Below are 25419 nucleotides of genomic sequence, written 5' to 3' on the forward strand. Positions count from 1 at the left end.
AGTCAGTAGGCTTGGGTTTGAATTCTAGCTCTATCACAAATTACCTGTGTAACTTTGGGCAATTTACCATTGCTAAACAGAATTTTACTCATCTGTAAGGTATATTTCGTGGTTGTTAATAATGGTAATAATTTTCAAAAATCATTTGAATGAATGAATATTATTATTAACAATAACAACACACATGATGGATTTGTAAGTTAATAGGGATATTACAGTGAAAAGCCAAGATTCCGGCTCTCAAAAAACCTCAGATAGCAAGTGCTGTGCAGAGAACTGAAACGAGTGTGATGTGATGATGAATGTCTGAGTAGACTGTGTCTTCAGACAAGATCTTTCTGAGAAAATAGATTTAAGCTGAGACCTGAAGGAAGGAGCCATCCATACTGAGATCAATAGGGAAGACCTAGAGCTTTTATCATCAAGAAATAGACAAAAGTCCAGTGTGGCTGCAACATAGTAGGAAGAGTGCTATGACATGAAATCTGAGACATAGGCAAGAGTCAGACCATTGTAGGCCTCTGTAAATCAGGGTAAGGAGCTTGGATTTATTTTAAGTTCAGAGGAAAAAGCCATTGAAGATTTTAGGCAGGAAGGCCACATGATCTGGTTTGTATTTTTAAAATATTTGGGTTGCTCTATGTAGAATAGATTGTAGGGGAATGCAAGAGTAGAAGCAGGGAGAGCCTTTAAGAGATTGCTGCAGTAGTCCAGGGAGGAGATAATGGTGGCTTAGACCAGGGAAGTAGTGATTTATGGAGAGAACTGGATGCATTGGGGATATGTTTTAGAGGTAGAGTTGATGGAATTTGCTAATAGGTTACATGTCAAGGAATAAGGGGGAAACGGAGACATCAAGGATAATGATGTAGACTTTGGCCTGAGCAGTTAGATAAATGGTAATTTACTGAGACGGGGAAAACTGAGAGAAGAGCAGGTTAGTCAGGAATTAAGTTCTTTTGAATGTGTTACATTTTGAGATAACCATAGAATATTGTATCAGAATTCTGCAAACAGTAGTGCCACGCAAGCAATGGAAACCAATTGTGGCTGATTTAGACAGAAAAATTTCTGACTGAAACAATATTTGATAGTTCACAAAGTCACCAGGAGAGTTAAGTTTATCAGGCTTAGAAAATGGGCTGTTCCATAGGGAGATTAGGAAATGAGAACCACACTGCAGAACACCCGCAAGGACACTGCTGTTCCCTCCTGCTGCTGAATTCAGTAGTTTGTACCCCTAACATCCATGCTGCTGGCACCTGCAGAATGAATTCCTCACTGCCCTGCTTCTTTGCATGATTAGCTGACTGTTCAGTCCCCAGTGGGTGCATATGACTGACTGAGCCAGGGCATGGGGCTAGCTGACAGGAGTGCTGGAGAAGCAAATATCTTGGCTTTTTAGGTTTCTCAAATGAGAAGCAGTCTCTTATTAGACTTACATGGTGTGAAATTCTCTAAACTTTGGAAGGAGATTCCAACATTGGGCAGGGAAAAAAAACACAAACCAGTATATAAACAAATATGCACTAGACATCCATGTGGAGATGTATTGGTGTCAACTAGGCAGCTGTTCTAGGGATTTCTAAGGAGACGTTGGAGCCTGAAATATTGATATGAAAGTAGTTGGCACGTAGATGATGTTTATGCCATGGATGAGGGTACTTAGGGAAGAGAAGGGACGCTCAGGTCAGAGTCAGCAGGGAAGGAAGAGCTAGCAAAGGAAGCTTCAGAGGAGACCAGTGAGGTAGGAAGAAAGCCAGGAGGAAGTCATATTTCTTTGGAGGCAGGAGAAGAATAAGTGTTTCAAGGAGGGAGTGGTCAGCTGTGTCAAATGCTGCTGAGAGGTTGATTAATATAAGACATCATAAACAAAAGATGAAAACATAGATGGCAGTGCCTTACATTTAAATAAAATATTTTGGTTTTCAGAGTTCTCATGTATATTACTTCATGTATACCATTAATCCACTCAGTAAACAAACATGATACAAAAGCTTATGGTCTAGGACAGGGACTCTTAAACTTAAGTATTAGAATTCCCTAGAGAGTTTGTTAAAAGATTTCTGGGCTCCATTCCCAGAGATTCTAATTTCTAACAACTTCCCCTTGATGATACTGTGTAGGTAGGTATTCCTTGGGCCACACTTTGAGATACTTGGACCAATGAAAGATATTACAGCATTAATTTTCTTTTATTTATATGCATACAGTCTGCCTGCTTTCTAATTTAAGGCAATCTAAGAAATATATAAAAATTAATTTAAAAGTTAGAGAAGATAGAACTGAGATAGAAGCGTTAAGACCTCGGAATGGTACATGACTCTCCAGATCCTGATGTCTTATATTATTGACAAAATTGAGCCATGTATTTGGCTTTTAACTTCTGGGCACCAAACCAAAAAGTGAATGAATGAGTGAATGAATGAATGAATGAATGAGCTATCTACTATTTATCAAAGCTTTATTTTAAACCTTCTGCCAAACATACAGTTATATATAGAACATGCTATATTCTAAATATACTACCAAACATACTTCACACTAGAAGTATGATGGATACAAAATTCACATTTTCTGAGGCCTCTCAAGTTCTCAAGAGAAACAAGTGTTTTATCATTTCTTTTAAAAAGGAAAGTATATAAGTAGTAGTAGTTTATATGTATTAGGCAGTTACTAATTGATTAATTTAAAATTACTTATGTAATCTTTAATCCAGGCCAATAAAGTAGATATTAGTATCATAAACAGGAAAATGAAATGTGAAGAAATTAAGAAAGTTTCTTAAATGTATGCAGCTAATACATGGCAGAGCCAAGATTTGAATCCAAAGTCCATTCTTAACCACTAAATTCACTACACATTGTAGAATATTTAGGAAATAAAGAAAAATATAAAGAAGAAAAAAAATCTACCATCATTCAGCTGTTAGCCACTGTTAAAAATTTAAGTTTTCTTTTTTGTAGTATTTTTAAAAATAGCTTTAATTTTTTTTCTGATTACAGAACTAATGTGCTTACTTTAAAAGCTTTCAAAAAGAGAAAAGTACAAAGGAAGGAACAAAAATCCATTGTTCTAGAAGCCAGTGATAAACACTGGTATATTTCTTAATAAGCTTGTGTTTACATTTACATTTACGTATTTTTTTCTTGACAATAATGGAATCTTATGTCCGTGAGGTTTTATATACATTGCAGTATATTGGTGAGCTTTTTCTTATCTTGTTAAAATTCTGCAAAAGTATAATTTTTTTCTGGCTGGTTAAAATTCCATTTTCCAGCTTTACCATAATTTAATCATTCTGCTACTGTTGGCTATTACTGACTGTTATAAAGCTGCACTGAGCATAGATAGTCGTTGGCAAGAAGCAGGGGAACAGGTACTCTCCATGGCCAGTGCTGACTTATGTTGATACTGTTTTCTTCAGGTGTTAAGCAATTTGAAATGTTAATGTCATTTCCAGTAATTCAGTTTCTAGGAGTCTCTCCAGAGGACCCCAGACTTTTTAATTATTTTCCATGCTTTGAACTGTCTTTTCCTTAGGATCTAAACGCTCTTCCCACAGCAATGCTTATTTTTATGGCTTCTTCAAGAATAAACGAATAGTTTTGTTTGACACTCTACTAGAAGAGTATTCAGTACTAAACAGAGACATCTGGGAGGAGTCTGGCATGGGACCCCGCAATGATGGAGAAGGGGATAATGAAGAAATAAAAGCTAAAGTTAAAGTGAGTTATTTTTTTCCTAAGAGACCCTGGCTTAGTTTTTATAAACAGTTTCTGTGACAACTCAAAATAACATCAATTTCTATGTAGTGAGTGTTGAATTCAGGGAGACTATCAAATGAAAGCCCCGTGGTGTCTTTATCATTCTCATATTTGGGAGAGATTATCACTCTTATTACATGCTGACTACCTTGCAAGTTTTTATAGAATGTACATATTAAAATTGGAATCATAAAATAAATTCTTATAATTATAAACTGTCTTTAAAACAAGAACTTTATTTATATTCCTGATGTGTTTATGACTGAAGAATTCCCACAGGCAGGTTAAAGTGGAGATAAACATGTAATTTTTAGCTTCATTGAGACTTAGTTAAAGGCTTTGCCACTGAAGAAACTCAAATTTGAATCCTGATTCTGTCATTTGGTAGCTATATGTCCTTAGAGACACTATGTAATTTGGGCAGTTTTCTTTTGTTTGTTTAACAAATATTTACAAAATGCATCATCTGTGCTGAGATACTTTGGCACTAGGAATACAAAAATAAGAGGCAAACCTTTCTGTGAAGGAGGTTATTGTCTAATGGGGAGAGAGTCATATAATCCACAGTACAATATGATAATTGCTTCAGTGAAGCTAGATATGTTGGATGCAGTGAATGCACAAAAGAAGACATTTCTTAAATTTAACCTAAGAGACTGTGAAAGTTTTTTCTGAATCCTTTCCTGGGGGAGGTCAGCTGATGCTGATTAGCAAAATCTGAAGTACCAAGACTAAATGAGGAAAGGATGAAAGGAAAAACACAAATTAAATCAGAAAGTCATAGTATTTGATGTGTGATGGAATGTGCCATTAGCTTTGTTGTCATTCAGTGAGATTTCTGGGTCTTGTAACTCTGGGCAAGCAATTTAAACTCTCAAATTCTTTGATTACTTCATTAAAAGATAATACCAGCCAGGCTTCCACCTTGACAGTATTGACACCCAACAATTTTTGTTGATGAAGGGTATCTTGTACACCGTAGGATGTGTAGCAGCATCCCTGGCCTTTCCCCACTAGATGCCAGGATCAAACCCACCCTGATCTTGCGACTGAGATAACCAGAAATGTCTCCATACACTACTAGATATGCCCAGGTGGGAGTGGGGACAGGGGCTGTCTTAGTTGAGAAACACTGGGTTAAAGATGCCTACCTTTTAGGGTCAGGAAGATTAAATGAAATAATATATGTGAAATACCTCATACTCCATTTAATACATTCTAAGTCCTAGAAAAGTATATCATTCGAGCATCTGTTTTGACCCTATAAAGATGGTCTGATAAAGTGCGTAGCCTGTTATAAATATGTAGATGGAACAAAATTCTGTGAAAGGATTTAATAACATTGGAAGAGGGTTAACTCCTTTGATTATATTTATTCTTGATGTAGGTAGGGTAATCCCACCAATTAGGGTATTGGAATAAAAGTCACTTTGGTTTGACCAAAAGTCACAGGATTTTAAGCTAGGAAAAGATCTCAGGTCACTGCATAGATAGGAAAACTGAAGTCCGTAAAGGGCCACCCAGTAACACTGGGGAGTCATGCAAGGTCAGCTAGTCAACCAGCTTAAGAGGAATCCACATCCACAGTGGAGTGCACTGTAGCCAAACATAGATGTTCAATAGTGGTCCACTGATTTCAAGCAATGTAATGAGATTACTGACCTTTAATATCTATGAGAACAGTATTTTTTGGCTAAAGTCTTAAAATAGATTTGGTAGTCCTCTGAAGTGTATTGACTGGAGTTCAAGTTATTTTACTGGCTTCTTGAAGAGCCTGCTTTATTTTGTTGTTAACTACTAATATTTTAGCATCTATATGTAAGTTACATGACAAAGATACATTAGATGTAGTCCTACCCTAAGAACCTCTAGTAGAGAGACTAGATAATGTTTACAAATAGCCCACTGCTTAAGCCAGAGTGTGGTAAATATCATGAGTGGCTGAAATTTGTGTGGCTTTTAGAAATTAAGAAATTAATGCAGATTTTAACATAGGATAGAGCAAAGATTGGAGGCAGGGAGACTTCTAGGGGCCTCGTGCATCAAGATAACCAAGATAAGCATGAAATACTGAGGACCTACCTTGGAATGAGAGGTCAGAATAAGTGCAAGAGTCACAATAAAGATCATTTAACGGACTTGGTGATTGCTCTTATGGGGAGTGCAGGAGAAAGTCAAAGGTTGACTCAACACTCATTAACTCTATTGCTTTCCAGTGTGTGTACTAGTGAGATGATTTTAGGTAGTATATCAATATCTGAAATTTGAATAGTTATATACTTATTAATGTATATTAGGAAAAAGATAAAACTAGAGTATCATGGCTTCATGAATATTGTTATTTAGGATAAGTTTTAAAAAGTGAATTTGTCTAAAGCAAGAGATTAATAATAGAGAGTACACAGATGTAGCAGATGCTTAGGAAACAATGATTTATTTGCATCTGCTGCTGAACACCTACTATGTACAGTGCAGTGGAGGATGCAAAATGGTTTTGAATCTGGATGATGTAGAAAAGACAGAGCATTTCATTTTTAGCAGAAGTTTAAAGAAGAAAACTGAAGTTACTGGCAATCCTTAAGTTTTGCTGAATGTCTCCATACTGGCTACTACCACTTTAAAAGATGACTAGCAAATCTACTCTGGAATTTTACTCTTCAGAAGACAAAATAATTGGAACAGCCTGTCTCAAAAGCAGTTTAAGGAAAAGGAAGATTAAAACTATAGATAAGCCCCCCCCTTTTGTAGAAGAAAACAAGTATTTCCCCATCAAGTGCTAGGGTTATGTGAAATTCTTCCCAGTTGGTAAGTGTAATAGGAAGGGTACAGGCTCCAGAGATGTGGGTTTGGGTTTTACCCACTACTAATTAGTAAGATGATCTTAAGCAAGACATTTTTTTTATTAAGGTATCATTGACATACATACCTTAATATCTTATGAAGGTTTCACATGAGCAACATTGTGGTTACTATATTCTCCCTATTATCAAGTCCCCACCACATACCCCATTACAGTCACTGTCCATCAGCATAGCAAGATGCTGTAGAGTCACTATTTGTCTTCTCTGTGCTATACTTCCTTACCCCTGCACTCCCATATTATGTAAGCTAACCGTAATACCCCTTAATCTCCTTTTCTCTCCCTTACCACCCACTCTCCACAGCCCTTTTCCCTTTGGTAACCGCTAGTCCATCCTTGGGTTCTGTAAGTCTGCTGTTGTTTTGTTCCTTCAGTGTTTGCTTTGTTCTTATACTCCACAAATGAGTGAAATTATTCGGTATTTGTCTTTCTCCACCTGACTTATTTCACTGAGCATAATACCCTCTAGTGCCATCCATGTTGTTGCAAATGGTAGGATTTGTTTTCTTCTTATGGCTGAATAATATTCCACTGTGTATATATACCACATCTTCTTTATCCATTCATCTACTGATGGACACTTAGGTTGCTTCCATTTCTTGGCTATTGTAAATAGTGCTGCGATAAACATAGGGGTGCATCTGTCTTTTTGAATCTGTGATCTTGTTTTCTTTGGGTAGATTCCTAGGAGTGGAATTCCTGGGTCAAATGGTATTTCTATTTTTAGTTTTTTGAGGAACCTCCATATTGCTTTCCACAGTGGTTGAGCTAATTTACGTTCCCACCAGCAGTGTAGGAGGGTTCCCCTTTCTCCATATCCTCACCAGCATTTGTTGTTTGTCTTTTGGATGTTGATCATCCTTACTGGTGTGAGGTGATACCTCATTGTGGTTTTCATTTGCATTTCCCTGATGATTAGCGATGTGGAGCATCTTTTTGTGTGCCTGTTGGCCATCCGAATTTCTTCTTTGGAGGAGTGTCTGTTCAGATGCTCTGCCCATTTTTTAATCGGGTTATTTGCTTTTTGGGTGTTGAAGTGTGTAAGCTCTTTATATTTTTTGTATGTTAACCCTGTATCAGATATGTCATTTACAAATATATTTTCCCATACTGTAGGATGCCTTTTTGTTCTACTGATGGTGTCCTTTGCTATTGAGAAGCTTTTTAGTTTGATGTAGTCCCATTTGTTCATTTTTGCTTTTATTCCCCTTTAAACAAGACATTTTTATTTCTCAGCTTCCTTGTCTTCATCTTTAAAATGAAGATAATACTACCCATCCTGCCCAGCTTGTGTTTTGAGGATCAAATGAGTCAGTGTATGCATTTGTAAAAAAGAAGGTGCTATAGAGAAGTAAAAGATATGTGTATTTACTTCTGTTCTTTTATGTGGAATTAGTGTGGAAAGAAAGGAAAATCCAGTTTTGTCCAAGACTCTATACAAATAAGCAAGTCTCCTTTTTGTGGAAAATTTAAGCTTTTTAAATTTTATTATATCTTTGAATGTGACTCCATGCAGTTCCAAATAGCTTCCTAAATGCAGACAACAAACCAAGAGATGAGAGTCTATGCCATCTAATAGAGAACTGGTTGTTTTATAAAATAATTCATTGTTCATATTGGGAAACAGGTAACTAGTAAAAACAGAAACCTAAGGACCATATTGCTTTATATAGAATGAGGCTAATGATAGCTGCCTTCTAGTAGTTAAGATTAATGAACCGTAGTTAAATATCTAATATATACAGTGTCTGGTACATAGGCCATTAATGAGTGGAACTATTATGATTATCATTAAACAGCCATGCTTTTGCTTATTACTAAAGTAATAGAAAAATTAGAAAACATGGATAATCCAACTAACCATAAACATTTTCTATATGTATTTCTTGTCTTTCTAAACTATCATTTTTTTCTGTTGTTCTCTTCTTGTTCAATATATGGACTGTTTCCAGTTTTTTGCTCTTAAAAAATACTGTTGTCAGTGAATATCTTTGTATGTAAATTTTCAGTTGCACCTCCTAATTTCCCCTTTAGAACAGATGTCTATTAAATTAGTGCTTTAATTTGATACTCTTTCTTCAATGGCCATGCCCCAAGGGTATAGGTACGTGTGTGTGTGTGTGTGTGTGTGTGTGTGTGTGTGTGTGTGTCAGTCATTTAAGGAACTAGGTTAGTTTTCTCATTCTTTTTTTTCTCTACCACACGTACTCTGACTTAAATTTTAACATTTAAAAGGAAAAGAGATAATAAATATAAATACTATTTTGCAAATCTTTTTACTCTGTCTCTCTTTCTCATGCATCTACCCAGCCATGCCAAAAGTGGTCATTGTCCTTAAAAATTAGAAATTGGTGAAAGAGGGAAAAAGTGGTAGAATATCTAGATTCAAATAAATCTTGCTGCTTGCGTCCCTGTTAGGATACATTTTCTTAAGCTGTATAAAACAGAATCAATTCCATGTTCACCTACTGTTTTTATACTTTACCCTTTTAAGTAGCTGGAGTTTATTTCAAAACCTTTAGCCTTCACTTTCTAGGATACTGTATGTTCTCCAGTTGTTTGTTGCAAGTTACTATGTGTATCCAATAGATGACGTTTGTTTATTATTTTTTTCAGATCTTTATATGTTTATTGATATATATATATTGCTTGATGTTTAAATTACTGGGAGAGGTATGCTACCCTCTATTGTGATAGATTTGTCAGGTTTTCTTTGCAAATCTGACAATTTTGAATCAATATATTCTGAGGAAATAGTATCAGATACATACAAATTTAGAATTAATATATCGTCCTGATAAACTGAACATTTTATCATTCTGTTGTGACCTTTAATAATGCTTTTGCCTTTAAGTTGATTTCATCTGAGCTAAACCAGCCTTCTTTTGGTTATTTGGTTATATGTCATCCTTTTATTTCTTAAAAAATTTTGAGATAAAATTCACCATTTCAACATTTTAAAGTGTATAATTCAGTGGATTTTAGTATATTCAGAATGTTGTGCAACCATCATCACCACCATCTCATTCATCTCTTTACTTTTAATCTTGCCATCCTCATGCTTTAGATGGCTTGTACATAGCATATAGATAGGCTTAGTTGTTATGGTTGTTTTAAAACCAAACTAGCAGCCACTACCTTTTTTTTTTGACAAACTTAATTCATTTCTATGTGTTGTGATTACTAACATATTTTGATTGATTTCTACCATATTATCTTAAGCTCTTTTTCTCTATCCTTTCTCTATCCCCACCCTGACCCCCAAACATACATACATACATACATGCATACATACATACATACATACATTTATACATACACCCTTCTGCGCTTTTTTTTTCAGAAATAACTGAGTTCTGAAATCCCATTTGGGTTGTTAGTCAGATTTGGAGGTCCTTGTATGACTATTCTTTCAATGATTGCTATTAAAAATCAAGCCTGCCCATCTTACTACACTGATGGACAGTGACTGCATTAGGGTATGGGTGGGGACTTGATAATATGGTTAAATGTAGTAACCACATTGTTTTTTCATATGATACCTTCATAAGAATGTATATCAATAATACCTTAATAATAAAAAAGAATCAAGCATGCCCACATAACCTAAAATCTTAAAATATGCAGTAATTTCACTGCTTCATGAACAATCCAGGGACCTTACTTTGGTTTTATTATCTTGTTTAATTCTTAACCCCCAATTCGTATTATTATTTTCTACATTCTTTAATTAGATCTCGTGTACTTACCTGTTTACCATTCCTTATTCATATCATACCTTCCTTTTAGAAATAACTCCTTCCAGAAATACAAATTTTGGAGATTTTTTGGTAAATTTCTGTTTTTGTTTTTATTTCACTCTCATTATTGGAGTTCAAGATTGACTAGCTTTTTTTAGCTATTTTTCTTAGTATTTTAAAGATACTGTGCCTTGTGTTCTTACTTGGCCCCTGTTGAAAATGTGTGCTTTGAGCTTAGTGTCATTTCTTTTTAGTTTTCTCCGATTGATCTTAAGATTTCTCTTTGATTTTACTGTTCTGCAGGTGTGGACTTACTTATCTCAGTCCTCCTTGGAATATACTATGGTTCCTAAAGCTAAGGACTCATGTTTCTTCTGAAGTTTTGAAAATTCTTGGCCGTTATATCTTTGAGTATTGTTTCTCTCCCATCTGTCCAGTCTATCTTTCTGGAATTCCAATTAGATGAATGTTATACCATCTCATTCTGTCTCCCATTCTGTGTGTTATAAGAGTAGTAACCACTCTTTTATTTTCCATCTCTTTGTCTTTAAGGGCTGCAATCTGTAATTTCTTCAGCTCTCCATTCAGTTCACTCATTCTTTATATATATTTAATCTGTTCTTTAACCACTCCATTGTGTTTTATTATTTATTTTTTAATTTTTTTCATTGTGTTTTAATGTAAAGTTTTATTTGGTTCTTTTTCAAATCAGTCTGGTCATTCCTGGTAGACTTTTATTATTTCCTCATGTTCTTAGTTCCTTTATTTGTATAAATATGTTTTTTGATATTTGTATCTGATAATTCCATTATCTGAAGTCTTATAGAGCTGAATGCTGCTCTTTATTGTCTATGCTAAGTCTTCCTTATTGTGGCTTGTTTTCTGAAGTGTTTGGTAATTTTTGTGAGCTTATAGTATGTTACTGATCTTAATTTGTAGGGACCCGAGGGGTCTGGGTTTAGGGTAGAGTATTCGATAGAGGATTTGATTGGCTTCTGTCATTTGTCTCCAGTGCTACCAAACCAGAAGTACTTGAACATCTCAGCTTGGGATCTTCTGGACCATGCAAATAATGATTTTGAATTTTAATAGGATACTTTTCTTTCTACTTCAGGTGAGACTTGACTCAGCTGGGTTATTTTGCCACCAATAAGTTGGGTATTTTTTTTCTAGCTCACTCTTTGACTCAGAATATAGCCCTCCATGGATTTATGCAAAGGATCTCAATTTCACCTCCTCACCTTTGGCTTTTCCTTATTTTTTTTTTTATGAACTAAACTATATGTTTAAAAAGATATTTGTTATAACTTATTAAGCATTTTTAGATGTTTGAGAGTTTTTCAGACTGTCTAGTTAGTAACGGTCAAGAGGCAGGTGTCTGGGTTTGTGTGTGTCTTGGTGAGTGAATGTGTGTGTGTGCATGTTAAAGTGTGTGTGTAAAATTAAATTGTTCATTGTGTCTTGGCACTATTTACATTGAATCTGGAAGGCTTGTAAACAGAATTTTATTTGGCTTTGTAAACATTATGTTTCGTCACTGGTATGACCACATACTATTGTTTAATTATTTTGCAGTACTCTTAATACTATGCAAATTACATATTATTTGCAAATTACAAATTATATCACCTATGTGTCAACTAAAATTATTTATTTTATAGATTGATGAATGTTGAATAACTTACTTTTACATTCATAGTTGTTTAAATGTTGAAAGCACAGGGCTCTGGCATCAGACTATTTGGCTTCAAATCTGAGGTTTTTCACTTATCGTCTCTGTGGTTTTCTTTTTCTTCAACAAATTTATACACATAAGGAACTAAGAATATGAGGAGTGATCAAGAAATACTACCAGAAATTACCAGATTGATTTGAAAAAAACCAAGTAGAGCTTTAAATTTAAAACACAATGGACTGGTTAAAGAACAGAATACATATATATATATATATATATATATATATATATATATATAAAGAAAGAATTAGTGAACTTAGTGTAGAGCTGAAGAAATTATAGAATATAGCACCAAGAGACAAAGAGATGGAACATATAATAGTGTATACTACTCTTCAACACATATAAAGACAGGGCCAGAAAAGATGAGAAAAATAACAAAAGTTGCTAGCATTTCTTAAACAGTGACTATGTACCATGCTCTGTGTGCTAAATAGTTTATCTCATTTATACATCACAACTACTATATGAGATAAATATTCTTATTACCTCTTTATAGATGAGAAAATCTGGGCACATAGAAGTGAGCTAATTTCTAGATTGGAAATACTTTTCCTTTTCAGGTTTGTGAAGGCATTGTTCCATTGTCCTCTTGATTCCAAACACTGCTGATGAAGTGCCTGAAGCCATCCAGATTACTGATTCTTAGTATATTAACTGTATTTTGTTCTTCTGGGTACTTGTTGGATCCTTTCTCTGTCTTAGTGTTCTGAAATTTTCATTATGTGGGTCTCTTTTTATCCATTGGGCTGAATATGCATTGGGTCCTTTTAATCTGGAAATTGAGGTTCTTTGATTGTAGGAAACTTTCTGAAATTATTCTGTTGATGATTTCCTCCTCCAGTTTTTCTATTCCATGTTTTCAGAGCTCCTATTATTTGAGTGTTGGATTTCTTATGCTGAACCTTCTTATCTTTTCTCCCACCTATTTCTGTGTCTCTGTCTCTTCTTATTTCTGGAGATTCCCTTATCATCTTCTAATCCTTCCATTAAGCTTTAATTTCAAATAATGATTTTTCTCTGTATTTTCCATTTTTATAGCATCCTCTTGCTTTTACATGAATCTTACCTCTCTAAATTTTCTCCTTATATATTTTCTGTTTCTCCCATATTGCTTTTTTTTCTGAATCTGGTCTTCCATCTTTAACAGCTTACCTCATACATCTGGTAATCCTTGGTTGTCTCCTCCTTACTGTGGGGTGACCTGGGTAGGCTTTTCATTGGGGAAAACCTAGTGTTTGTATCTTTAGGTCTTCCCTGGTGGAATGTTCAGAGTTCCCAGGGGTACCCTTCTAATCTTCTGCCTGGAGTGAGGAGAGTGTTCTGGGAGTCAAGTGTGGGGAAAGGGAGGGCTGGACCTGGAGAGAAAGTCCTCAGCATTCAGCACACCATACCAGTAGGTAACCGGATACACAGTCTGTTGCTAGTGTAATAAACTCCCAGTTGAAAGGTCCTCTTCTTTTGCCCTATCCAGAGAGAATAGCAGCTTATGCCAGGATGAGTGCCTTTTGGTGTGGAGTTGGAGAAGGAATCTGTAGCTTTAATCACTTCTGAAACAGCTCTCACCCAATTCTTACTTTAGCCACTTTCCTCTTTTCCCCCAGTTCCAGAAGTACCTAGTGCTGTTAGTACCCAAGCCCTTTGAAGACTCTCATGTAGATCAGGCTGATTGTTTTCTCCACTGCTGGCTTACGATTCAGCTTTCTTTGGTCTGCTAAGTCTGTTACCATCTGTCATCCGCTTTCCTGCTTCCGAAATGCTGTTTCTGTTGTCACCTTTCCCACTTCCCTTATGGGCTTGTATCTAAAAAAAAAGAACAAAAACAAAACTCTTGACTCTAGTTACATTGGGATTTTTTGAGGAATACCATTAGATGCGAATTTTCCTTCTGCCATTCTACTTGGAAGTTTCAATTTATAAAATGGCAATTCGTGGTGTGTTTTGGGGGGGGTCATAAGTTATATGTGCTTATTTGTAGATAATTTAGAAAATAGGAAAGATATAAAGCACTTAAATATCACTGTAATTCTACCATATAGAAAAACTTGACATTTTATATACATATATTCTGTTTTCTGTATTTTTTTACATACATTCACATTTTCTCATAATGGGAATCATACCGTGTATTGTTAGTTTTGTTTCCTGCTTTCATTAAAAAAATTTATATTGAAGTACATATAATAAAATGTGCACATCTTAGTGCACAGTTTGATGAATTTTGACATGTATGTACACTCATGTGTAACCATTGCCCAGATCAAGATATCAAACATTCTCACTAATTTTCCCCCCTTAATCTATTCCATCCCTTCCCACTCTCCCTTTGGCAATCACCAGTCTGTTCTCTGTGTTTGAGTCAATATCAGTTTTGTTTATTTGTTCTTTTGTTTTGTTTTTTAAATTGTAAATGTATGTTAAATCATAACATTATTTCTCTTTCTCTCTCTGATTTATTCCATTTAGCATAATACCCTTCAGGTCCATCCATGTTGCAAATGGCAAGATTTGTCTCTTTATTTTTAATGGCTTAGTAGTATTCCACTGTATATGCACAGCACTTCTTTTTGATCCATTCATCTATCCAAGGACATGTAGGTTGTTTCCACATTTTGGCTATTGTAAATAATGCCGCAATAAATGTAGGACCTTTGGATTTTGATTTCTTAGGGTAAATTTGTTTTCCTGTTGTAAATTCACAGAAGTAGAATTTCTGGGTCATGTGATATTTCTATTTTTAGTTTTTTGAGAAACTTCCATACTGTGTTCTATAGTGGCTGCACCAATTTACAATTCCACTGGTAGCGTATGAGGGTTCCCTTTACTCCACACCTTTGTCAACACTTGTTATTTCTTGTCTTGTTGGTATTAGCCATTCTGACTGGTATGACGTGATACCCACTATGGTTTTGATTTGCATCTCCCTGATCATTAGTGATTTGAGTATCTTTTCATGTGTCTGTTGGCCAACTGTATGTCTTCTTTGGACAAATGTCTGTTTAGGACCTCTGCCCATTTTTTAATTGGATTTAGGTCCTCTGCCCATTTTTAAATTGGATTATTTGTTTTTTGGTGCTGAGTTGCATAAGTTCTTTATCTGTTTTGGTTATTAGCTCCTTCACTTACAAATGTGGTCTTCCATAAAGTAAGTTGCCTTTTTTATTTTGCTGATGGTTTCCTTTGCTGTGCAGAAGCTTTTTAGTTTGATGTAGTCCCACTTGCTTACTTTTGTTTTTGTGTCTCTTGGCTGGGGAGACATATCCAGAATGTTTTCTTCCAGTACTTTTATGGTTTTAGGTCTTATATTTAGGTCTTTAATCTATTTTGAGTTTATTTTTGTGTATAGTATAATACAGTGATCCAATTTCATTCTTTTGCATATAGCTGTCCAGTTTTCCCAACATTGTTTATTGAAGAGATTTTCTTTTCCCCATTGTATATTTTTGCCTCCTTTGTCATATATTAATTGACCACACAAATGTGGGTTTATTTCTGGACTCTATTCTGTTCTATTGGTGTATATATCTGTTCTTGTGCCAGTATCATTCTGTTTTGATTATTGTGGCTTTACAGTATAGTTTGAAATCAGGGATTGTGACACCCCTAGCTTTATTCTTTCTCAAGATTGCTTGGTCTATTTGGGGTCTTTTGTGGTTCCATACAAATTTTAGGGTTATTTGCTCTAGCTTAGTGAAAAATGCCATTGTTATTTTGATAGGGATTGCATTGAATCTGTAGATTTCCTTGGGCAATATGGCTATTTAAAAATGCTAATTCTTTCTATCCATGAGCATGAACTAGCTTTCCACTTATTTGTGTCTTCTTCAGTTTCTTTCATCAGTGTCTTACAATTTTTAGAGAATAGGTCTTTCACCTGCATGGCTAAATTTACTAAGTATTTTAGTCTTTTTCTATATTCTGGAACAGAATAGAGTCCAGAAATAAACCCACATTTGTGTGGTCAATTAATATATATTGATTTTGTATCCTGCAACTTTACTGAATTCATTTATTAATATTAGTAGTTTTTTGGTGGAGTCCTTGGGGTTTTCTGTATATAGTACCATGTCATCTGCAAATAGTGGTGATTTTATTTCTTCCTTACCAATTTGGATATGTTTTATTTCCTTTTCTTGCCTGATTGCTATGACTAGGACTTCTAGAACTATGTTGAATAAAAGTTGTGAGAGTGGACATCCTTGTCTTGTTCCTGATCTTAGGGGAAAAGCTTTAATCTTTTTGCCATTGAGTATGATGTTAGCTGTGAACTTGTCATATATGGACTTTATTATGTTGAGATCAGTTCCCTCTATATTCACTTTGTTGAGAGTTTTTATCATGAATGGATGCTGAATTTTGTCAAATGCTTTTTCAGCATGTATTGAGATGACCATATGGTTTTTATCCTTCCTTTTGTGAATGTGGTGTATCATGTTGGTTGATTTTGCAGTGTTGAGCCATCTTTGCATCCCTGATTTATCCTACTTGGCCATGGTGAATGATCCTTCTAATGTATTTTCAATTTGGTTTGCTAATATTTTGTCTAGGATTTTTTACATCTGTGTTCATCAGGGATATTGGTCTGTAGTTTTCTTTTTTTGTAGTGTCTTTGTCTGGTTTTGGTATCAAGGTGATACTGGCCTCAAAGAATGAATTTGGAAGCTTTCCTTCCTCTTAAGTTTTTTGGAATAGTTTGAGAAGGATATGTATTAACTCTTCTTTAAATGTTTGGTAGAATTCTCCTGTGAAGCCATCTGGTTATGGACTTTTGTTTGTTGGGAGTTTTTTGATTATTGCTTCCAGTTTGTTACTAATAATTGATCTGTTTAGATTTTCTAATTCTTCCTAGTTCAGTCTTAGGAGATTGCATGTTTCTAGGAATATATCTATTCCTTCTAGGTTGTCCAATTTGTTGGCAGATAATTTTTCATAGAAATGTCTTATAACTGCTTGTATTTCTGTGGTGTCAGTTGTAACTCTTTCTCTTTATGATTTTGATTCTGCTCTCTTTTCTTGATGAGTCTAGCTAAAGGTTTATCAATCTTGTTTATCTTTTTAAAGAAGCAGCTCTTAATTTCATTGATCCTTTGTATTTTTTTTAGTCTCTCTTTCATTTATTTCCATTCTGATCTTTATTATTTGCTTCCTTCCACTAACTTCGGGCTGTTTATTATTCCTTTTCTAGTTCCTAAGGTGTAGGGTTAAACAGTTTGAGATTTTTCTTTTTTCTTGAGGAAGGCCTATAACACTATAAACTTCCCTCTTAGAACAGCTTTTGCTGCATCTCAAAGATTTTGCATTGTTGTATTTCTATTTTCATTATTATCCAAGTATTCTTTTATTTCCTTTTTAATTTCTTTGTTGATTCACTGTCTTGTTTAGTAGCATGCTGTTGAGCCTCCACATGTTTGTGTTTTTTCCAGTTTTCTTCCTGTAATTGATTTCCAATTTCATACTGTTGTGGTCAGAAAAGACACCTGATATGAGTTCAGTCTTTCTAAATTTCTGAAGACTTGTTTTTGTGCCCTAACATTCCTGGAGAATGTTCTGTGTGCACTTGAAAAGAATGAGTATTCTGCCATTTTTCTTTTTCTTTTTTTTTTTTGCTTATCCCAACTAGTGTAGTTACTATCTGTCAACATAGAAAGATATTGCAGAATTATTGGCTATATCCTCTGTGGTGTAATTCATCCCCAAGACTAATTTATATTACGATTGAAAATTTGTGCCTCTTTATCCCTTTCATCTCTTTCACCTACCCTCTCCAACCCCTCCCTCTTAGTTGCCACCAATCACTTTTTCAGTGTCTCTGCGTCTTTTGCTCTTTTGTTCATTTTTTTTTGTTTTGTTTTGTTTTTATATTCCACAAATAAGTGAAATCATATGGTATTTGTCTTTCTCTGCCTGGCTTATTTCACTTAGCAGAATACCCTGTAGGTCCATCCATGTTGCTGCAAATGGCAGGATTTCTTTCTTTTTTATGGCTAAGTAATATTCTGTTGTATATATGTAGCAAGTCTTCTTTATCCATTTATCTGTTGATGAACGGGTTGCTTCCATTCCTCGGTTATTGTAAATAATGCAGCAGTGAACAGGTGTGCATATATCTTTTTGAATCAGAGATTTTGTTTTCTTCAGGTAAATTCCTAGAAGTGGAATTATTGAATCAAATGGTATTTCTATTTTTGGTTTTTTGAGAAAGTTCCGTACTGCTTTCCATAGTGGCTATACCAATTTACATTCCCACCAACAGAGCCACATCTTCACCAACACTTGTTATTCCTTGTCTTTTGGATAGTGGCCATTCTGACTGGTGTGAAGTGATGCCTCATTGTGATTTTAATTTGCATTTCCCTGATTAGTGATGTGGAACATCTTTTCAATGCCTGTTGGCTATCTCTATGTCTTCTTTGGAAAGATTTCTATTCTGGTTCTCTGCCCATTTTGAGGGTTGTTTTTTTTGGTGTTGAGTCATATGAGTTCTTTATGTATTTTGGATGTTTGCCCTTTATTAGATATATCACTTACAAATATATTCTCCCATACTGTAGGTTGCCTTTTTGTTTTATTGATGGTTTTGAGTATTCTGCTGTTCTTAGATATAATGTTCTGTATATATCTGTTAGGTCCATCTGGCCTAATGTGTTATTCAAATCCACTGTTTCCTTATTGATTATCTGTCTGCCCATTGATGTAAGTGGGGTGTTAAAAATCCCCTAGTATTATTGTATTACTGTCAATTTCTCCTTTCATTTGTATTAATATTTGCTCTATATATTTAGGTGGTCCTCTGTTGGGTGTGTAGATATTTACAGTTGTTATATCTTCTTGCTGGATTGAGCCCTTCTTTGTCTCTTATTAAGTCTTTGCTTTAAAGATTATTTTATCTGATATAAGTATTGCTAATCCAGCTTTTTATTTAATTTCTGTTTGCATGGAATATTTTTTTCCACCCTTCATTTCAGTCAGTGTGTGCCTTTAGGTCTGAAGTGAGTTTCTTGTAGACAGCATGTAGATGGGTCTTATTTTTTTTATCCATTCAGTCACCCTTTGACTTTTGATTGGAGCATTTAGTCCAATTTCTGGTTGTTTTTGTTCTTCTCTGATCCTTTTTTATTTTCCTGCTCTCTTCCCTTGTGCGTAATGACTTTCTTTAGTGTTATGGCTGGACTCCTTCCTGTTTATTTTTTGGTGTCTATTACAGGTTTTTGGTTTGTGGTTACCATGTGGTTTATGTATGACTTCCTACATATATAACATATATGTTAAGTTAATGGTTGCTTAAATTCACATGCATGCTAATGACACTACATTTTTAACTCCCCCTCCATGTTCTTTGTATATGATATCTTCTTTACACCTTTTATTTAGTGATTCCCTTAACTAATTTTTAGAAGTAGTTGATTTTACTACTTTTGTTTTTTAACCTTCATACTAGCTTTGTAGTGATTGGTCTGCTATATTTGTTATCTGATTGCTTTTTCCAATGAAACTTTTTCTTTTTGTGATTTTCTTGCTTCTAGTTATGTCCTTTACTTTTCTTCTTTAAAGACGCTCCTTTAACATTTCTTGTAAGACTGGTTTAATTGTAGTGAATTCCTTTAACCTGTATTTATCTGAGAAGCTCATTGTCTGTCCTTCAATTCTGTTAACCTTGCCTGGGTAGAATATTCTTGCTTAGAGGTCTTTCTCTTTCAGCACTTTGAATATATCATGCCACTCCCTTCTGGCTTGCAGAGTTTCTGCTGAAAAATCAGCTGATAGCCTTATGGGGTCTCCCTTGTAGGTAACTTGTTCCTTTTCTGTCACTGATTTTAAGATTCTTTCTTTGTCTTTGATCTTTCACATTTTAATTATGATGTGTCTTGGTGTGGACCTCCTTGGATTTACCTTGTTTAGGGCTGTCTCTGCTTCCTGTACGTGGATGTCTGCTTCCCTCCCTAGGTTAGAGAAGTTTTCGTCTATTATTTCTTTAAATAAGTTTTCTACCCATTTCTCTCTCTCTTCTCCTTATAGGGCTCCTATAGTGTGAACATTATGACATTTGATGTTGTGTCAGAGCCCCTTAACCTATCGTCATTTCTTTTTTCTATCTTCTATTCTTTTTTCTTTCTGCTGTTTAACCTGAGTGCTTTCCATTACTCTGTTTTCCAAATCACTGATTCATTCTGCATCTTCTAATCTGCTGTTGATTCCCTCTAGTGAATTTTTCATTTTGTTTATTGTATTCTTCATCTCTGATTGGTTCTTTTTTTATTTTTCTGTGTCTTGGTTGAGGTTCCCATTGAGTTCATCCACTTTTCTCTCAAATCTGGTGAGCATATGTATAACCACTAATTTAAACTCCTTGTCAGGTAGATTGCTTAACTGTTTCATTTAATTCTTCTTCTGAAGTTTTGTCATGTTATTTTGTTTCATGCATATTCCTTTGTCTCCTCATTTTGTTTGACTTTCTGTATTTGTTTTTGTAGGCTAGGTGAAAGGTCTACCTCTCCCGTTCTTGAACGTGTGGCCTTGTGTAGGAATGTCTCTTTGGTAGATGGCATGTGCCTGGCAGTTTTGGTTGGTGGGCTGGAAGCCATGTGGGTGTGGGCTGGAAGTGTCTTGATTCCAGGGCTCCCAGGGCATGGGCCAGGGGTCTCATATGTGGTTGCCATCCAGGCCCATGTAGTCCAGGGAGTTTCTGGGTGGGCAGAACAGGGCCCCTCTGGCTGGGTGACAGGATGGTGTGGCATGGTCTAGGGGTCTTCTGGATTGGCACCAGTGGGGCCATGCTAATGGGATGGCTGGGGGTGGATGGGTGCAGTGTGGGTCCAGACTGGCACTGGGCTGGGGCCATGTGAATGGGGTGGCCAGGGATGGAGAGGGGGCAGGTGAGGTGAATCTATGTGAGTATTGCACTAGTGCCACTTTGCTGGGAGTGCTGGATCTTGACAGGCATGTGGGCCAGAAGGCCACCTCTGTCATGTCTGAAGATGGTGAGTTCACGCTGAACTTGCTCCTGTCCCCAGTAGCAATATGCAGGGGTAACTTACATGATGTAGCTTACCCTGTTCCTATCCACACTAACAGTGTGTGGGGGAAATGTAAACAAAAACACTCACCCTGCTCCCGTCCATACTAGCAGTGCCAGGGGTGACATAAACAGTGGCACTCACCCTGCTCCTGTCCACATTAGCATTGTCCTTGGGGAATGCAAACAATGGTGCTCACCAGCAGTTCTGGTCCTGCCATTTGGGAGGTGCTTAGGTTCTGAAAATCAGCTTCTTTCAGTTGTAGTTATAGTTGGTGGCTTAAACCCTCCACCTCATGACTTTTTCTCTGAGCAGGAAAGTCTGCACTCCAGTATCTCAGAGATATCCCTCCCCACCACAGGGCCGTGCTGGGGGTGGGGCTTCCTCTGTTACTGTGTGTACGTCTCTCCTGCTTTTTTTTCGTGGTCTTTTTATTTCTCCTTGTATACAGAGGGTGTTCACTCAGCCCTCAGTTCTTCCTCAAGGTGAATTGCTCTGTGTGTAGGGGTAGATTCAGTGTGGTTGTGGGAGGAGGGGGCTCAGGCTCTTTCTACACTACCGTCTTGGACTCACCTCCTATTTCCTGCTGTCTTCATCTAATAAATCATTTCCTCATGTCAGACCATAATCTTTGAAAACATTCCTAATGGGTTTATACTATGATTGTCATATGACTAAATATTGTCTTATTGATAAAGATTTATGGTTTTTTTTTCAGCTTCTTTCTAATTTAAATTAGACTGTAAGCCTTATCAAGTCAGGGAATATTTATCTTGTTCATGATTCTATCTTCAGTGCTGATTGTTTTCTTAAGTTAGAATCTAAGAAGAGCTCTTACTAGGTTTAAAGGTATAAAGTTTTTGAAGGTTTTTGATAATTTATTTTCAAGTTTTTCTTTGTTCAGAATAAGAAACAAGGATGTAACAATGAGGAGGTGCTTGCTGTACTAGGCCATGAACTGGGACACTGGAAGTTGGGGCATACAGTCAAAAATATCATCATTAGCCAGGTAAGTTTGAAATGACAATTCTCTTTTGTTAGTCAAATTAGAAGGCATGAGAGGTCATGTAGTAAAGAGGTTAAGACAGACTCTGTAGCCAGGCTACCCAGCTTTGCATCATGGCTCCCTGACTTACTATCAGTGTGACCTCAGGCAAGTTCCTTAACCTCTTCCTGCCTCCATTTCCTGTTGAATGATAGGACCTTATAGGACTGATGTAAGAATCAAATGAGTTAATAGATGTAAGGAGTTTGGAATAGTACCTGGAATGTCGTAGGTACTATATAAATGTTTATTGTTATCATCATAATTGTCATTACCTCCATAGTCACTCAGCTATAAGAACTTTGAAGATCAGAAGGCATGAGCCTAGATAAGTTGGACATTAAAATACTTTCTTAAAAATGTTTTTCTCATTTCAAAGTCATTATACACCCACGGAAAAGAAGTTGGAAAATGTACATATAAAGAAGAAGATAACAATTCCTATAACATTCCTCTGGGTATTAATATCTATAAACCAACAGAGGACTACAGTTTTCAGGCTTGGACAGAATAGCACTATATCTTGTTGATTTAGTTCTGAGCATATGTGGCCTAAACTGAGTCTTAAGTAAGTCTTTGTACCTTTCTAAAAGGCCCTCTGGTTCTGGGTGATGGCTCACACAGGAAGACTTGTGAACCCTTGTAAGAGCTTTCCCCTTGTCTTACATCTTTAGGTACAAAAATGAGTTCCTTGGCTTGAAGCTATGGTTTATGGATACATGACAGTGAGTAAGACATTTTAAGTCAGTCCAAATCCAAGTTCAAAGTAAGCATTCAGTCCTAATAAAGAAAATCAGTGCCCCTTTCATGAAGGAAGGGGTCCAATGGATCACCTACCATAAAGTGGTGGGCTGGTCCCTGAGGCACCTTATCAGAGACGGGGTAGATTGCCTCTTTTGATATCGTAAGCACTTGCAAGAGCCAGTATGGGAGATATCTGTGTTGTTGACTAATGCACTGACTCCATCCCTGTGACCTCAGCCACTTTGTTCATGAGCCCCTTGACCAAGTCCCCAAGTGTTTGGGGAAAGAGACTGGCTAACATCCACAGAGTAGGTATCTTCTCCACCTTGCCAAGAAGAACTTCCTCTTCTGTGGGCTCTTGGTGAATATTCACATTAGACCAAAGTATACTCTGGGCTAATTTTGGAAGTTTTTCTGTATACCTCCTTTCCAACTATCCTTGTGAGCAATCCTCTACTTTGTTCCTTTACTTTGATCATTCAGCCAAACCATTTTTTGCTCACCGCCAATGAACTGGTATGTATATCCTCAGCTCAGGACCTCTCTCCTTCCAGACTGAGTGGACAATGAGATTTACTACTCAAAGTTCCCCTCATTGAGAGTGTTTGCTTTTACCAGTCTTCTAGGACCATCTCATAGTGGTTCAGTAATGCCACAACAGTCTACTTTCAGATGGTGCCAGCATATTGTATTAAGTTATTTGTAAAATAGGCTCAAAATTTTCCTTGTCAGTTGAATTCCTCATGAGACAGGGTTGATTGAGGGGTGGCAGAGTGGCAGAAGTTGGCATACTAGGAGGATGAGCCGCCTGCTCATTTAACTTACTTCTGCCTTCATGTTTTCGTTTGTTCCCAATCCCATGTGTACCACTTACATCTGATGTTGGGAGTGTTTTAGGACAGACCAATTTCCTGTCTAGGTGGATCAACATAACATCCAGTTCAGAAGGAGCAACTCAGTTGCAGGATCATGGGGTCCCATGGTCAGGAATCAGTCTCTAGTAGGGCCCAGTAGCAAACCAAAAGTTGTTTTTCAGAAGGATAGAGTTATTTGACAAAAGTGGTATGCATAGCTCATAACTCTAGGGGCCTTGATTGTAAATGAAGTTTCCTGTTGGAGCTTGTCATACTGGATATACTGAGTCATAAGGACTGAGTGGCTTGCACTTTATCCAGGGCCAGCTGGCAAGCCTTTTTATGCTCTGAGCCCTACTTCAAGCTGGCAGCTTTTTAAATGACCTGATAAATGGTCTGGAGCAGCATAGGTATATGTGGCCTCCAAGACCTTGATCTGCTAAGGGAAAAGAATGGTATTTGTTCTCCAACTTTATTCCAATATCCTTTACTCATATTTTGGTACAGACTTTTGATTTTTTGATTTTCTCTTTTGATAAAGATAGATCTTTTTCCTTGGATCTAACTGTGCTGTACAGTGGTCCTCAAGGGAAGCCTTTTTCCTTGGAGCCTCCACATTGAGGTCAGGTGGGAGGCCTTGTGTCTGATTACAGTCAAGTACAAACAAAGCTAGAATCCTTTCTAGTAGTTTAACTTTTTACCTTAAGAAAATATTCCATTGTTGTTGACCACTTTAAACCTTCAGTCTTAGGAGGCTCCACTTAAGCCTTGTCCTTATAGAAAAATACACATTTTTTATGTTTAGGAAAATTTCATTTTCCTTCCTAGAATATAAGTTAAACTATAAAACTACCTAAAAACTTCCTGTGATTACACTAACACCATTCTTAAAATCACACCATGATGTCCTATTCTACTTTTTTGGTATTTCTGACCCCGCAAATGAAATCACCTCAAAAATAACATAGAAATTTTGTGTCCCTCTTTGTAGGTGAATTCTTTCCTGTGTTTTTTCTTGTTTGCTGCATTAATTGGTCGAAAGGAGCTTTTTGCTGCATTTGGTTTTTATGACAGCCATCCCACTCTAATTGGACTGTTGATCATTTTCCAGTTTATTTTTTCACCTTACAATGAGGTAATGTATAATCTGTAAAACTATATCACATATGCCCTGGCATTTCAAATCTAGAATCTTTAGGGCAGTGAAAAAAGAAAGAAACAAAACTATAATTTAACAAGTAGGTGAAACTAAGTCTTTTAGTTCCTTGATTTACCAGCCAGAATAAGGAAGTAGCAGAAAACCCAAGCCCAAATAAATGCTTGAATATTGTTAGGGGGAAAAAATTGTGGGGAAGTAGACTTAAGTGGTGAAAAGCTTGATATATAACATGTACCTCAGAGACTTGGTAGATGGAGCCATCAGCTATTGGAATATACTTTGTCCTAAATCACCAATTCTAGGTTGTTATGTCCGTTTTCACCAATGCTTGGGTAAAAATCTTCTGTGTGAGGGGACAAAACAAATACTAATTGAGTATATGTGTGGCTAACTAAGGGAAGCTGTATGACTGTTCCTTTGATTGTGTTCTCTGACCACCTGCTTCAAAATAGCCTTAGGGTCCCACCTCAGACTATCTAAATCAAAATTGGGTGTGTTATG

At 36.2% G+C, this 25419-nt stretch overlaps 1 protein-coding gene across 3 annotated transcripts in view; it reads left to right on the forward strand.

The window, feature by feature from the left end:
- ZMPSTE24 (zinc metallopeptidase STE24) overlaps positions 1-25419 on the forward strand; it is a 51850-nt gene that overhangs the window by 22493 nt on the left and 3938 nt on the right. For 2 of the 3 annotated variants that reach the window (XM_073233698.1, XM_017672204.3), the window contains exons 7-9: positions 3544-3728; positions 22021-22125; positions 24751-24894. In XM_073233698.1, coding sequence (XP_073089799.1) covers positions 3544-3728; positions 22021-22125; positions 24751-24894 — 434 coding nt within the window. The remainder of the gene's footprint in view (positions 1-3543; positions 3729-22020; positions 22126-24750; positions 24895-25419) is intronic. The other variant, XM_017672206.3, reaches the window with a different exon arrangement.

The sequence above is a fragment of the Manis javanica genome, chromosome 4 (assembly GCF_040802235.1).
Source record: "Manis javanica isolate MJ-LG chromosome 4, MJ_LKY, whole genome shotgun sequence".
Taxonomy (NCBI): Eukaryota; Metazoa; Chordata; class Mammalia; order Pholidota; family Manidae; genus Manis; species Manis javanica.